Genomic DNA, 14,110 nt, shown 5'->3' with positions numbered 1-14,110 from the left:
CAGCCAAGGCAGGCAGATTACGAGGTCAAGTTCAAGACCAGCCTGACCAATATGGTAAAACCCCGTCTCTACTAAAAATACAAACATTAGATGGGCATGGGGGCACACGCTTATAGTCCCAGCTACTCAGGAGGCTGAGGCAGGAGAATCACTTGAACCTAGGAGGTGGAAGTTGCAGTAAACCAAGGTTGCGCCACTGCACTCCAGCCTGGGCAACAGAATGAGACTCCATCTCAAAAAAAAAAAAAAAAGCACCAAGTATTCAATGACTGTTGTACAATATTCCACTAAGAAATGAATTAATATATGTTAATATTTGCTATCAAAAATGAAGTGGCAAGAAGAGGCAGTAGAAAGGGAATGTATTCAACAGGGCTTGTGGCAGCACAACCCCATCTTGACTCATCTTGCCATGGAGTCCTTTTCATACTCTGAACAAGTATCTAAAGGCATTTTTCACACAAACCTTTTGTCTAACACGTACGTATAGAAGTGGAGAACTAGTGGGAACATTCCAGCAGATTTAATCAGAGGGATGTCTGGAAAAACAGCTTGACTGTATGGACCATATTTCCATTTTCAAAAGTAATCAGCTATTGAAGAATCTAGTGGCATTATCTTAAGATGTTTTACTATATTTTGGTCTGTTAAGCAGAAAAAATATTAAATACTACATAACCATGACTGAAAGCATTAACAAGTGGAAATCAGGTTTGTCCTGCACATTGTCAAAGTCACCAGTTTACATTTGCTTTGGCTTATTGATTCACTCTGACTATTTAAGAGATTCAACTTTAAAATAAAGCTCTTGATATTCTTTTGGAAGTTGTTTTATTTTTAATTAAATGTATGAGCACATGTACAGTGACAACCTGGATGTTGTCATTACTAAATATGTAGCTATTTAACAGTTTATAATGCACTCTAACATATATTAATAATTTACTTTAAAACTGTAAGCAGGGCCGGGCGCGGTGGCTCACGCCTGTAATCCCAGCACTTTGGGAGGCTGAGGCGGGTGGATCACGAGGTCAAGAGATCGAGACCATTCTGGTCAACATGGTGAAACCCTGTCGATCGAGAACATTCTGGTCAACATGGTGAAACCCTGTCGATCGAGAACATTCTGGTCAACATGGTGAAACCCTGTCTCTACTAAAAATACAAAAATTAGCTGGGCATGGTGGCACACGCCTGTAGTCCCAGCTACTCGGGAGGCTGAGGCAGAATTGCTTGAACCCAGGAGGCGGAGGTTGCGGTGAGCTGAGATAGCGCCATTGCACTCCAGCCTGGGTAACAAGAGCAAAACTCTGTCTCAAAAAAAACAAACAAACAAACAAAAAAAACAACTGTAAGCAGGATGATATGTATTTATGATTAGTGGTACCTAAAGTTGGCCAGGTGCAGTGACTCACACCTATAATCTCAGCATCTTGGGAAGGCCAAGGCGGGCGGATCACTTGAGCCCAGCAGTTCAAGACCAGCCCGGACAACATGGAGAAACCCCATCTCTACAAAAGTTAGTCCAGCGTGGTGGCGAGCATCTGCAGTCCCAGCTATTCAGGAAGCTGAAGTAGGAGGATCACTTGAGCCTGTGAGGCAGAGGCTGCAGTAAGCCATGATAAGCTGAGGTGGGAGGATCACTTAAGCCTGTTAGAAAGAGGCTACAGTGAACCATGATCATGCCACTGCACTCCAGTCTGGGTGACAAGCGTTGAGACTCCGTCTCAAAAAAAAAAAGGTACATGAAGTCATCACCTGGTAAAACAGTAACTCTTTCAAGCTCTAGGAACATTCAATGAGAAATCCAGACAGGTCATTCCAAACCCACAGGAGTCACCTGAAAACTGGATTCAAAAAATAAACCTGTGTTTACCTGTGAAGTGATAAAAGAGAATCATTCTCTATTCTAGAGGATGAAAGCAGGGGTAAAGAGTGAAAAATAAAATTTAATGCCATCTTAAGTTTCTGTATTAAAACTCAAGCTACACTGATAGGTTTAAAATACATACCTTCTTTCAGCTAACATTTCATAAAAGTCTCTGATATCTTGACCAGATTTCTCCATGCAGTGATAAAAAGCCAGCTGACTTTCCCGATTTGCAAAATCCACCTTTAAAAAAGAAAAACATGTTTGATGCAAGTTTCAAATGTTAAAGATGAAAAAATGTTATCAAATTTGAAAATTCTTCACAACATAGCCCTTCTGAGAAAATTTCAGGAAAGAGCAATGTATCTCAAGTAAAACAATCCTCATAACTGAAACTATGTTTTGTTAACCTGAAATCTCTCAAATTCTGTTTAAGTCGTGATAAAGGAATGAAATTTAAAGTTTCAAACCCAATTGTGAAGGAGTGAAAAAAGCAAAATGGAAAACTGAAATGGCGATTTAAGTAATCAGATCAACTAAATCCAGCAATCTCTGTTGTCAGAAGTACAGTTAGAATATAAAGCAAAATATGAATATTTAAACTTTACTCACAGCTGGGCCTCAAAGTTATTAAAGCAAATGATACCCATCAGCTATCAAAATCTCATTTAAATATCTATTAATATCAAATGAATAGATATTTTAAAATATCTATCAATATTTTTAAAAATACTTCTTTGAACCTAACCATCATAGTTATTAAGTGCATAAATTTCTTAAAACTACCACGAACACAAGTTTTTAAATACATAAACCAGACATACAATTATGCTTTCAGTGGCTACCCACTCTTCCGGAGAGTAGGAAAGGAGAGAAAGATGTATCATTCAGGATGCTGGACTGATACTATGAGACCCTGGGTGTCAGACACCCACAGGTGACTGTGGTCAAACCTGCACTAAGAATGTCTGTGTGAGCATCAGCACTAAGAGCACTGAGAGGCACATTTTTTTGAATGAGAGGATTTTTAGGGAAGGATCTGTGGCTTATGGTTTAAAGATGCTGTGCCTACAAGTAGCTTAGCATAAAATCGTAATATTCCCCTTGAACGTTAATGATACAGAATGTGTGTTCTGTAAACCACTCCCCTTATTGGCAGCCTATGAAATGCTAGTTACTAAGGGAGTGAGTTGTTTTTTTGTTTTTTTGTTTTTTTTTTTTTTTGGGATGGAGTCTCACTCTGTCACCTAGGCTGGAGTGCAATGGCATGATCTCAGCTCATTGCAACCTCTGCCTCCTGGGTTCAAGAAATTATCCTGCCTCAACTTCCCACGTGGCTGAGATTACAGGCATGTGCCACCACGCCTGGCTAATTTTTTTTGTAATTTTAGTAGAGACAGGGTTTCACCATGTTCATGAGGCTGGTCTCAAACTCCTAACCTCAGGTGATCCACTCACTTCAGCCTCCCAAAAGGCTAGGATTACAGGCATGAGCCACCACACCCAGCTCAAGAGGGTGAGATTTAAATATAGCTTTGTTTTGCTTCTGTTTAAAGTCATTCTGTACACCTTAATTTTATTCCCACCTTAATTTTATTCCCACCGATTTTCCTCCCTTTGGTCTCTTTCACAGCTGCTTGTGCATATTCGATTTCGTTGTAGAGAACGAGAGCCATGCCTTTTAAGCGGTCAAACACCACCTGCAAAAAAGAAAAAACAAGTAAGAGCCTCATCCACTGGACTTAGCAGTGTCAGTCCCAACAAAATCCTAAACCACAAGGACACTGATGAGAAAAAATATATTTTTATATATTTTATTCTATTTTTAAAAACGTGTAATGCATGCTGTAGCAAGCACAATAAAATGTGCAGAAACTGTTCAGAATCATAGACAGTGTGGCTTGAGAGATTATGCCTTTGTTTTTCTGTACTTTACTTTGTTTTCCATGTTGACTGATCACTATACTATATTTCAGTAAAGCATTAGTCTTGTTTGGCTCAAAACAAAAAAGCAAAACCAACAACAACAATAAAAAAAAAAAACACCCTTGAAAGGAAGGAAAAAAGAACAACAATGAATTTCTGTGAATTGTGGCTACAAGTAGCACAACTGTCTTAAAAGCTATGGATGTTTGCTCATGGGCAGTGGCTCACACCTGTAATCCCAGCACTCTGGGAGGCTGAGGCAGGCAGATCACCTGAGGTCAGAAGTTTGAGACCACCTTGACCAACATGGAGAAACCCTGTCTCTACTAAAAATACAAAATTAGCTGGGTGTGGTGTCACATGCCTATAATCCCAGCTGCTTGGGAGACCAAGGCAGGAGAATCGCTTGAACCCAGGATGCAGAGGTTTCACTGAGCTGAGATTGCGTCATCGCACTCCAGCCAGGGCAACAAGAGCGAAACACTATTTCCAAAAACAAAAAAAACTGTGGATTTTTTTTTTATACAGGCAATCTTTAAGATGTGTATTTCTAAACAACGAAAGCTACATTTAATGTATTATCTGCCAGGCACAGCGGTTGTAATCCCAGCACTTTTAAGAGGCAGAGGTAGGTAGATAACTTGAGGTGAGGAGTTCGAGATCAGCCTGGCCAACATGGCAAAAACCTCGTCTCTACAAAAAATACAAAAATTAGCCAGGCCAGGCATGGTGACATATGTCTATAATCCCAGCTATTCGGGAGGCTGAGGCAGGAGAACTACTTGAACCCAGGAGACAGAGGTTGCAGTGAGCCGAGATCCTGCCACTACACTCCAGCCTGGGTGACAGAGTGAGACTCTGTCTCAATTAATAAAAAAAAAATAAATAAAGTATTGTCAAGGATATACAATATATCCACTGGAGAGTAAATATAAATTTAAGGACGGGAAGCTTTACCTTCACACACTGAATTGGGTCTGGAGACCCTTTTCCTGTTGCTTATGGGTGTGTTACATAAAAAACCTTGGTTAGATGAATATTCTGTTGTGTGAACTTCCCTTCATTTAAAAAAGTCTAATTACATATTTAGTGTAAAATGTGAATAACTATATAACCAGATTAATTTTAATGTAAGAAAAAATTATAAAAATCCATAAGCAACATTTCTATTTCATTCTGTTTAACTATACTATGAGAATAGTATCAAAATTAATCATCTTGGGCTGGGCGCGGTGGCTCAAGCCTGTAATCTCAGCACTTTGGGAGGCCGAGGCGGGTGGATCACGAGGTCAAGAGATCAAGACCATCCTGGTCAACAAGGCGAAACCCCGTCTCTACTAAAAATACAAAAAGTTAGCAGGGCATGGTGGTGCATGCCTGTAATCCCAGCTACTCAGGAGGCTGAGACAGGAGAATTGCCTGAACCCAGGAGGTGGAGGTTGCGGTGAGCCGAGATCGCGCCATTGCACTCCAGCCTGGGTAACAAGAGCGAAACTCCGTCTCAAAAAAAAAAAAAAAAATTAATCATCTTGGCTAGTTTAAAATAGTTTTTCAAAGTAACTTAAGGCAACAGATGCAAATGTCCTTATTTGACCAAATCTTAGCAAACATAATTTTAATGTGCTAATTATTAAATAAAAGAAATAGGCAATGCTAGCAATTGAGACTGAAAGGATAGGATACCAAGACAAGGGAGTCAGAAGTCTGAACCACACACCGAAACCTCCCCCTTACCTTTACCACAGGCCCATATCGGCAGAAATGTCGTGTTAAATACTGATCCGACACATTCGAAGAAAGCCCATCTAGCCACACGCAGTTTGTAGGCATGCTCTTCCCAAAACCCAGCTGAATATAAAACACAAAATTTCTATTAGTAAAGTTCACAATAACTATTCAACTACAGAATTCTGAGAAAACTGGTTTTCTATAGTAATCTTTTCAAATCAGCATCTCAAGTGGGAACCAACTGGTTAAAATCAAATAGAAATTTATAAAAAAGCAATCCTGCCTGGTTAGTTGAGTATTAATCAGGTTATAGTACATAATAGGATGGGAATGCAAAGAAGTATATCACCTTTATGGTTATCTGTCTTACTGGGATCTTAAATAATCTGGCATACACACACAAAAAAAAATTTAAATCTTAAAAATCAAAGCAAATCATAACAGCACAATAATTTATGCAAATTCATTTACCTTGAGGCGATTATTTCCAAGATATTCCCCATCCATCTTCTTAATAGCTTTACAAACACTAGCAATATCACAGTATTGCAGGAACGCATACTGAGGAACTCCATTCACTTTCTTAATATCAATATCCTGAAAAAGCCAATCAATACGACTTAGCAATATGCCCCAGAAAATAAATTGGAATGAACCAAGTCCATATAGGGTATTTATTTCTCAAAAAAGTTACGTTACCAATCATCATTTACTTAGTTAAAAAACTACATCTTAACACAATTGTAAGGTAGAAGTCTGCTATAAAATATACAGCATTTGTTGTCACAGAACAAATCGTTCCTATGTGAAGCTCTCGGCAGAGGAACAACAGCATTGCAATTTAAAATTTAAAATTCCTAATAACAGCATTAAGAGAAACTTATGATAATAAAGAAACGGCAGCCTATGTAATGAGATCCTAAGAAATAATTCCCTTCTGCAATATCTAGAATCGTTATCAGGGGTCAGGCCGTTTAAAATATGATGCCTGGCTAGGCATAGTGGCTCACTCATATAATCCTGGCACTTTGGGAGGCAGAGGCAGGCAGATCACTTGAGGTCAGGAGTTTGACACCAGCCTGGCCAACAACATGGTGAAACCTTGTCTCTACTAAATGTACAAAAATTAGCCAGGCATGGCAGCACATCCCTCTAATCCCAACTATTTGGAAGGCTGAGGCAGGAGAATCGCTTCGACCTGGGAGACAGAGGTTGTGGTGAGCCAAGATCGCACCACTGCAATCCAGCCTGGGTGACAAAAGTGAAACTCCATCTAAAAAATAAAACATGATAAAATAAAATATGATTAGGCCAGGCACGGTGGCTCAAGCCTGTAATCCCAGCACTTTGGGAGGCCGAGGTGGGAGGATCACAAGGTCAAGACATCGAGACCATCCTGGTCAACATGGTGAAACCCTGTCTCTACTAAAAATACGAAAAATTAGCTGGGCATGGTGGTGCGTGCCTGTAATCCCAGCTACTCAGGAGGCTGAGGCAGAATTGCCTGAACCCAGGAGGCGGAGGTTGCGGTGAGCCGAGATCGCGCCATTGCACTCCAGCCTGGGTAACAAGAGCAAAACTCCATCTCAAAAAAATAAATAAAATATGATTAAGAATGATAAATCAAGTTTTCAGAAAGCATTTTAAAACATGCAATCCTGAATGAAACGACTCATTCTATCAGTATATCCAACTGAACCAAGGCTGGTGATTGAAAAGTGTGGTAATAATCTCTCACATGCAGAATGGATGGATATATAAACACCTGAACTCCTTTGTGAAGATCCACCGACCATAGTTCTTGGATAAAAGAAACACTTATAAAGGAAGCTCCCATATCTTTGGAATGCATAAAGCCTATAGTTGTGTCTGACACTCCCATGCCTACTCAGAGGAGGCAGTGAAAAAACCTGGCTTAGACATGGAAAATGGTCCAGAGAAACAACAGTTAGCTGGCAAAATCTGTATGTAAACAACAATGACCTGGGCCATATATAGCAGAATAAGTATTATGATCATATAAATGTCCTTAAGGGTCACAAGCCAATAATCAAGACTTGAAACAGTAACATATTTACAGAGCTGTTTGATGGGTACTTTAATAAGTAATAATCTGCAGCCGGGCGTGGTGGCTCAAGCCTGTAATCCGAGCACTTTGGGAGGCCGAGGCGGGTGGATCACAAGGTCGAGAGATCGAGACCATCCTGGTCAACGTGGTGAAACCCCGTCTCTACTAAAAATACAAAAAATTAGCTGGGCATGGTGGCGCGTGCCTATAGTCCCAGCTACTCAGGAGGCTGAGGCAGGAGAATTGCTTGAACCCAGGAGGCGGAGGTTGTGGTGAGCAGAGATCGTGCCATTGCACTCCAGCCTGGGTAACAAGAGCGACACTCTGTCTCCAAAAAAAAAAAAAAAAAAAAAAGTAATAATCTGAAAGGGTACAATGGCTCACAGCTGTAATCCCAGCACTTTGGGAGGCCAAGGCAGGAGGATCATTCAGGCTGGGAGTTCAAGATCAGCCTGGGCAACACAGCAAGACCCTCTTCTGTATGAAAAATTTAAAAATTAGCTGGGCATGGTGGTACATGCCTATAGTCCCAGCTGCCCAAGAGGCTAAGGCAGGATCCCTTGAGCCCAGGAATTCGAGGCTGCAGTGAGCTATGATCGTACCACTGCACTCCAGCCTAAGTGACAGGGAGACTTTTCTCTAAAAAAGTAAATAAAAATTAATTAATCTGTACTTAAAATTCCTCAAAATAATGGTAAACAGGAGCTAACTTTTAATTATGCAGAATGTAAAAACCCAGGATAATTCCATTTAAGAGAAATTATCTCCTAAGAATACTGGTGAGCAGATTCACTGAAATAGTTCTTCTGGCTACTGCATCATCTGTTATCAATAAGCAACAGACTGTTTTCCCAGAGTTTGTGGGTTATTTAAAACAGTGCCACTCAGCCAGGCACAGTGGCTCACACCTGTAATCCCAATACTTTGGGAAGCAGAGGTGGGTGGATCACCTGAGGTCAGGAGTTTGAGACCAGCCTGGCTAACATAGTGAAACACTGTTTCTACTAAAAATAGAAAAAGATTAACCAGGTGCGGTATCATGCACCCATAATCCCAGCTACTCGGAAGGCTGAGGCAGGAGAATCACTTGAACCGGGAGGCGGAGGTTGCAGTGAGCCAGTATCACGCCATTGCACTCCAGCTTGGGCAACAAGAGCAAAACTCCATCTCAAAAAAAAAAGAACAATAGTGACACTCAGGGCTGGGCACAGTGGCTCATGCCTATAATCCCTGCATTTTGGGAGGCCGAGGCAGGTGGATCACTTGAGCTCGGGAGTTCGTGACCAGCCTGGGTAACACAGTAAAACCCCCATCTCCACAAAAAGTACAAAAATTATCCAGGTGTGGTGGCTGGCACCTGTAGTTCCAGCTACCTGGGAAGCTGAGATGAGAGAATCGCTTGAACCTGAGAGGCAGAGGTTGAAGTGAGCCAGGATCTTGCTAATGCACTCCAGCCTGGGCAACAGAGCAAGATCCTCTCTCAAAAATAAATAAAATAAAATAAAATAAATGATCAGCAAATACTAACATTGATGAGATTATGGTTTCAAACAGTATACTAACATGTCCACCTTATTGAGAACAACTCTTAAAACACAATAATCATTACATTTTTAGCAAACCTGGTGATAAGAATGTATCCATTTGCCCAACTACAGCTTTTTACACTGCTCTGAAGTCTAAAGTACCAGCTATCTTCATATAAAAGTAGGTCTGAAAGTTTTATCAATTCACAGACCTATGAATACCAACACCAAATTAAATAACAGATAACTGGCTGGGTGTGGTAGTTCACGCCTATAATCCCAGCACTCTGGGGGACTAAGGTGGGTGGATCACCTGAGGTCAGGAATTCAAGACCAGCCTGACCAACACTGTGAAACCACATCTCTACTAAAAATACAAAATTAGCTGAACATGATGGCACATGCCTGTAAAACCAGCTATTTGGGAGGCTGAGGCAGGATAATCGCTTGAAATGGGGAGGCAGAAGTTGCAGTGAGCCGAGATCATGCCATTGCACTCCAGCCTGGGGAACAAGAGCGAAACTCCATCTCAAACAAACAAACAAATAAATAACAGATAACTGTCTAAAGACAAAACAAGCTGGAGCCCAGATACATAACTGAATTCCACATCACCCATCTAGGTAGGCAGTAGAACTGGAATTAGAGTATGCTACTCCCTCAAAACCAAAAGAATCTGACAAATCAAAATAATTGAAAATGAAGTTATCCATTTCTCTATTAGCCAGGCAGTATGTTGGGGGTGAGGTTGACATACCTATCAAGGACAAAAACTAACTACCAGGGCTTCCAGTGCTTTGACAAAACCTCAGATGTGTGACTTTTTGGACAAGCATCTGTAATATCACATTGTTGGAGGATTAATTGGAGGTCGCGGTTCTCTAAGTTTGCTGTGGCTAAACCAGGAAAGAAGGCACGTGCAGATTTCTACAGAAGTTACCTATGTAAGATTTTGAGGAGATGAGAAAGGCTGGTATCTTTCAGAATACAAAGTGATTCTGAAATATAAAGAATTTCACCAGGCGCAGTGGCTCACGCTTGTAATCCCAGCACTTTGGGAGGCCAAGGCGGGTGGATCACAAGCTCAGGTGTTTGAGACCACCTTGGCCAAAATGGTGAAACCCCATCTCTACTGAAAGTACAAAAATCAGCTGGGTGTGGTGGTGGGTGTCTGTAGTCCCCGCTACTCAGGAGGTTGAGGCAGGAGAACTGCTTGAACCCAGGAGGGGGAGGCTGCAGTGAGCCAAGCTCGATCCACTGCACTCCAGCCTAGGCAACAAGAGTAAACTCTGTCTAGAACAATAATAATAGTATATCCCAAAACTATAAAGCTGTGACCAAAATATTTTCATTTTAAACTTACTCAAATTTTGAGTCATAAAGGAACAGAAAACTTCTTGTACCTTTTAATCTAACGATTACTTGCATAATATAAAAAGTGATTCAAGGCCGGGCGCAGTGGCTCACGCCTATAATCCCAGCACTTTGGGAGGCTGAGGCGGGTGGATCACGAGGTCAAGAGATCAAGACCATCCTGGTCAACACGGTGAAACCCCCATCTCTACCAAAAATACAAAAATTAGCTAGACATGGTGGTGAGTGCCTGTAGTCCCAGCTACTCGGGAGGCTGAGGCAGGAGAATTGCTTGAACCCAGGAGGCGGAGGCTGCGGTGAGCCAAGATCGTGCCATTGCACTCCAGCCTGGGTAACAAGAGCGAAACTCAGTCTCAAAAAAAAAAAAAAAAGTGATTCAAATTAAAACTTCCTAACAGAATTGAACTGCTAGCACACAACATCCATGTTCTGGTAATCCCCAAAGTATTTCTGATACGCATTGTGATCACAAAACAATCGTATATTAACTTATTCTTTTTTTTTTTTTTTTTTTTTTTTGAAGACAGGGTCTCACTCTGTCACCCAGGCTGGAGGGCAGTGGTGTGATCTCAGCTCACTGCGGCCTCTGCTTCCTGGGCTCACTGCAGCCTCTGCTTCCTGGGCTCACCACAGCCTCTGCTTTCTGGGCTCACCTGATTCTCCAGCCTCAGCCTCCTCAGTAGCTTAGACTACCGGAGCAAGCACCAAAGCCCAGCTAATTTTCCTATTTTTTTAAGAGACAGGGTTTCACTATGTTGCCCAGGCTAGTCTCAAACTTCTGAGCTCAAAGTGATCTACTCACCTCAGCCTCCCAACGTGCTGGGATCATAGGCATGAGCCACCACGCTCAGCCTGCTGCTGCTTTTTTACAAACATTTCTCTTCTTCCAGATTTTCCTTTCAACCCACAGAACTAGAGATTAAAATAGAACTCAAAGAACAAAGAAAGATAAAAATGAGTAAGAAGCAGCCTGGGCAACATGGTGAAACACCATCTCTACAAAAAAACACAAAAATTAGCTGGGCATGGTGACACACGTCTATAGTCCCAGCTCACTCAGGAGACTGAGCGATGGGAGGATCGCTTGAGCCCAGGAGGTTGAGGCTTCAGTGAGTCGTGATCATGCCACTGCACTCCAGGCTGGGCAACAGAATGATACTCTTTCTCAAAAAAAAAAAAAAAAAAAAAAAAGAAAGAAAACGTGTGTAAACAAAAGACATATATTATATTTTCACATATATATAGAACCATACCCAATGGGTTTCTCTGGATTATCTTTTAGCAAGAGCTAAAGCACAGCAATATTCATTACACCATTAAATAGCACCTTTCCAAATGGAATCTGTACTATGCTTCATGTGTCATGACAAAGATCTAAAATTGTTTTCATGGTAAACGCAACATACCACAATTTCTCCAAAGCGCTGGAAGATGTTGCGAAGGTCATGGTAAGTAGTGGTTTTTTCAAGGTTGCCAATAAAGAGAGTTCTTGTTGCTTTGGGGTGAAATTCATCTATCCTTTCATCCAAGGGGCGAAATTCATTTTCACTTTCTGTCTCTGTAAGTGGAACGGGGGCAGAGTAAAAAGAAAAGAGAGTATTTTAATGCATATTTGTATATCATGGGAAAATCTACATTTAAAAAACAAAATTTCTGAAATAATGGGTTTGAATACTTACATAAACTAAAATATTATAAACACCTTCAGAAATAGCTACCCCTTATTAACTCGAAAGCAAAAAAGGAATACAAAGGCTAAAGAAACATTTCAAAAAAATTTAAGGCTAAAGTTAACACTTTGTTTAATGTTTACAATTAAAAAATAAATTGATTTAAATCTGCTAAATTAGCTGGGAGTGGTGGCTCATGCCTGTAATTCTAGCACTTTAAGAGGCCAAGGTAGGAGGATCACTTGAGCCCAGAAATTTGAGACTAACCTAGGCAACATGTTGAAACCCCATCTCTACCAAAAACTACAAAGATTGGCCAGGTATGGTGGCACACGCCTGTATTCCCAGTACTCAGGAAGCTGAGGTGGGAGAACAGCATGAGCACAGGAAGTTGAGACTGCAGCGAGCTGTGATCATGCCACTGCACTCCAGCCTGCGTGATGGAAGTGAGAACTTAACTCCAAAAATAAAATAGATACATATCTTTGCTAAGGTAATTTGTTGTTGTTTCTGGGACAGAGTGCAGGTCTGCCACCCAGATTGGAGTGTACTGGCACAATCATGGCTCACTGGAACCTTGACCTCCCAGGCTCAAGCAACCCTCCCACCTCAGCCTTCTAAGTAGCTGAGACCACTAGTGTAAGCCACCATGCCTAGCTAGTTTTCCCTGCCACCCTGCAGAAATAAGGCCTCACTTTGTTGCCCAGGCTGGTCTCTGGGCTCAAGCAATCCTCCTGCCTCAGTTCCCCAAAGTGCTGGGATTACACTGCACCTGGCCTGATTTATTTTGCAAAAATGGTAATTAATTAATTGAGCCTAATCATAGTTTCCAAAATTATGCAGCAGGCTCTCAATTTGGAGTATAAAACTACACTCTGAAATAGACATAAAAACTCAGCTGAAAATAGTCCAGCTTCATTGTTTAATTTCATTTACTTTTCAACATTTTGTAAGATATTTAGCATTTCGCCCCTCTCATACTAATAAATCAACTGTCTAAATGCAGAAATTTTAGATACAAAAGTTACTATGAAAACTAATTAAAGCAATATTTTAATAATATCGTTTGATATTCCATGGTACCCAATGACAAATAGAAAGAGGTTAAATGATTCCTATGATTTCTTTTTTTTTTTTTTTTTTTTTTTTTTTTGAGACAGTTTCACTCTTGTTGCCCAGGCTGGAGTGCAGTGCCGTCATCTTGGCTCACTACAACCTCTGCCTCCTGGGTTCAAGTGATTCTCCTGCCTCAGCCTTCAGGTTAGCTGGGATTATAGACACCCGCCACCACACCCAGCAAATTTTTTGTATTTTTAGTAGAGAAGGGTTTCGCCATTTTGGATAGGCTGGGTCTCGAACTCCTAACCTCATGTGATCCACCCTCCTTGACCTCCCAAAGTGCTGGGATTACAGGCATGAGCCACCGCGCCCGGCCGGATTATTTTTATGATCAAAATAATCAAATAATCAAAATAATACCCGGCCTCTGATTTTTATGATCAAAAGCCCTGGCTTAATCTCTAATTCAGTCATAGCCTTTCTCTGAAGCTCCATTTATTAACTTGGTCTAGGAAGGGAACCCTAAAGGTTTTGTTGATAACAATTACAGGAAAATACTGTGTGTTCTTTTCTCTTAATGTACAACAAAGCCATCCAAAAAATTAATATTTAATCAACTTTACTGAAACGAAGCATTTAGGGCCAGCCACTGAACATTAGTGATGATGTCAATGACACTGGTTTTTAGTTTTTTGTTTCTGAGACAGAGTCTCGCACTGTTGCCAAGACTGGAATGCAGTGGTGGGACCTCAGCTCTCTATAACCTCTGCCTCCCAGGTTCAAGCGACTCTCCTGTTTCAGCCTCCCGAGTAGCTGAAATTACAGGTGTTCGCCACCACGCCCAGCTAATTTTTTGTATTTTTAGTAGAGACAGGGTTTCACTATGTTG

The 14,110-nt window shown here is 41.1% G+C and overlaps 1 protein-coding gene across 6 annotated transcripts in view; it reads right to left on the bottom strand.

The window, feature by feature from the left end:
- SPEN (spen family transcriptional repressor) overlaps positions 1-14,110 on the bottom strand; it is a 99,611-nt gene that overhangs the window by 16,469 nt on the left and 69,032 nt on the right. For 5 of the 6 annotated variants that reach the window (XM_039473557.2, XM_074380116.1, XM_074380117.1 and 2 more), the window contains 5 exons: positions 11,899-12,050; positions 5,996-6,121; positions 5,531-5,644; positions 3,457-3,570; positions 2,013-2,113 (listed from right to left, as the gene is read on the bottom strand). In XM_039473557.2, coding sequence (XP_039329491.1) covers positions 2,013-2,113; positions 3,457-3,570; positions 5,531-5,644; positions 5,996-6,121; positions 11,899-12,050 — 607 coding nt within the window. The other variant, XM_039473556.2, reaches the window with a different exon arrangement.

Source organism: Saimiri boliviensis, chromosome 11, assembly GCF_048565385.1.
Source record: "Saimiri boliviensis isolate mSaiBol1 chromosome 11, mSaiBol1.pri, whole genome shotgun sequence".
In the NCBI taxonomy this organism is placed as follows: domain Eukaryota; kingdom Metazoa; phylum Chordata; class Mammalia; order Primates; family Cebidae; genus Saimiri; species Saimiri boliviensis.
This window is presented reverse-complemented; position numbering and strand designations above follow the sequence as displayed.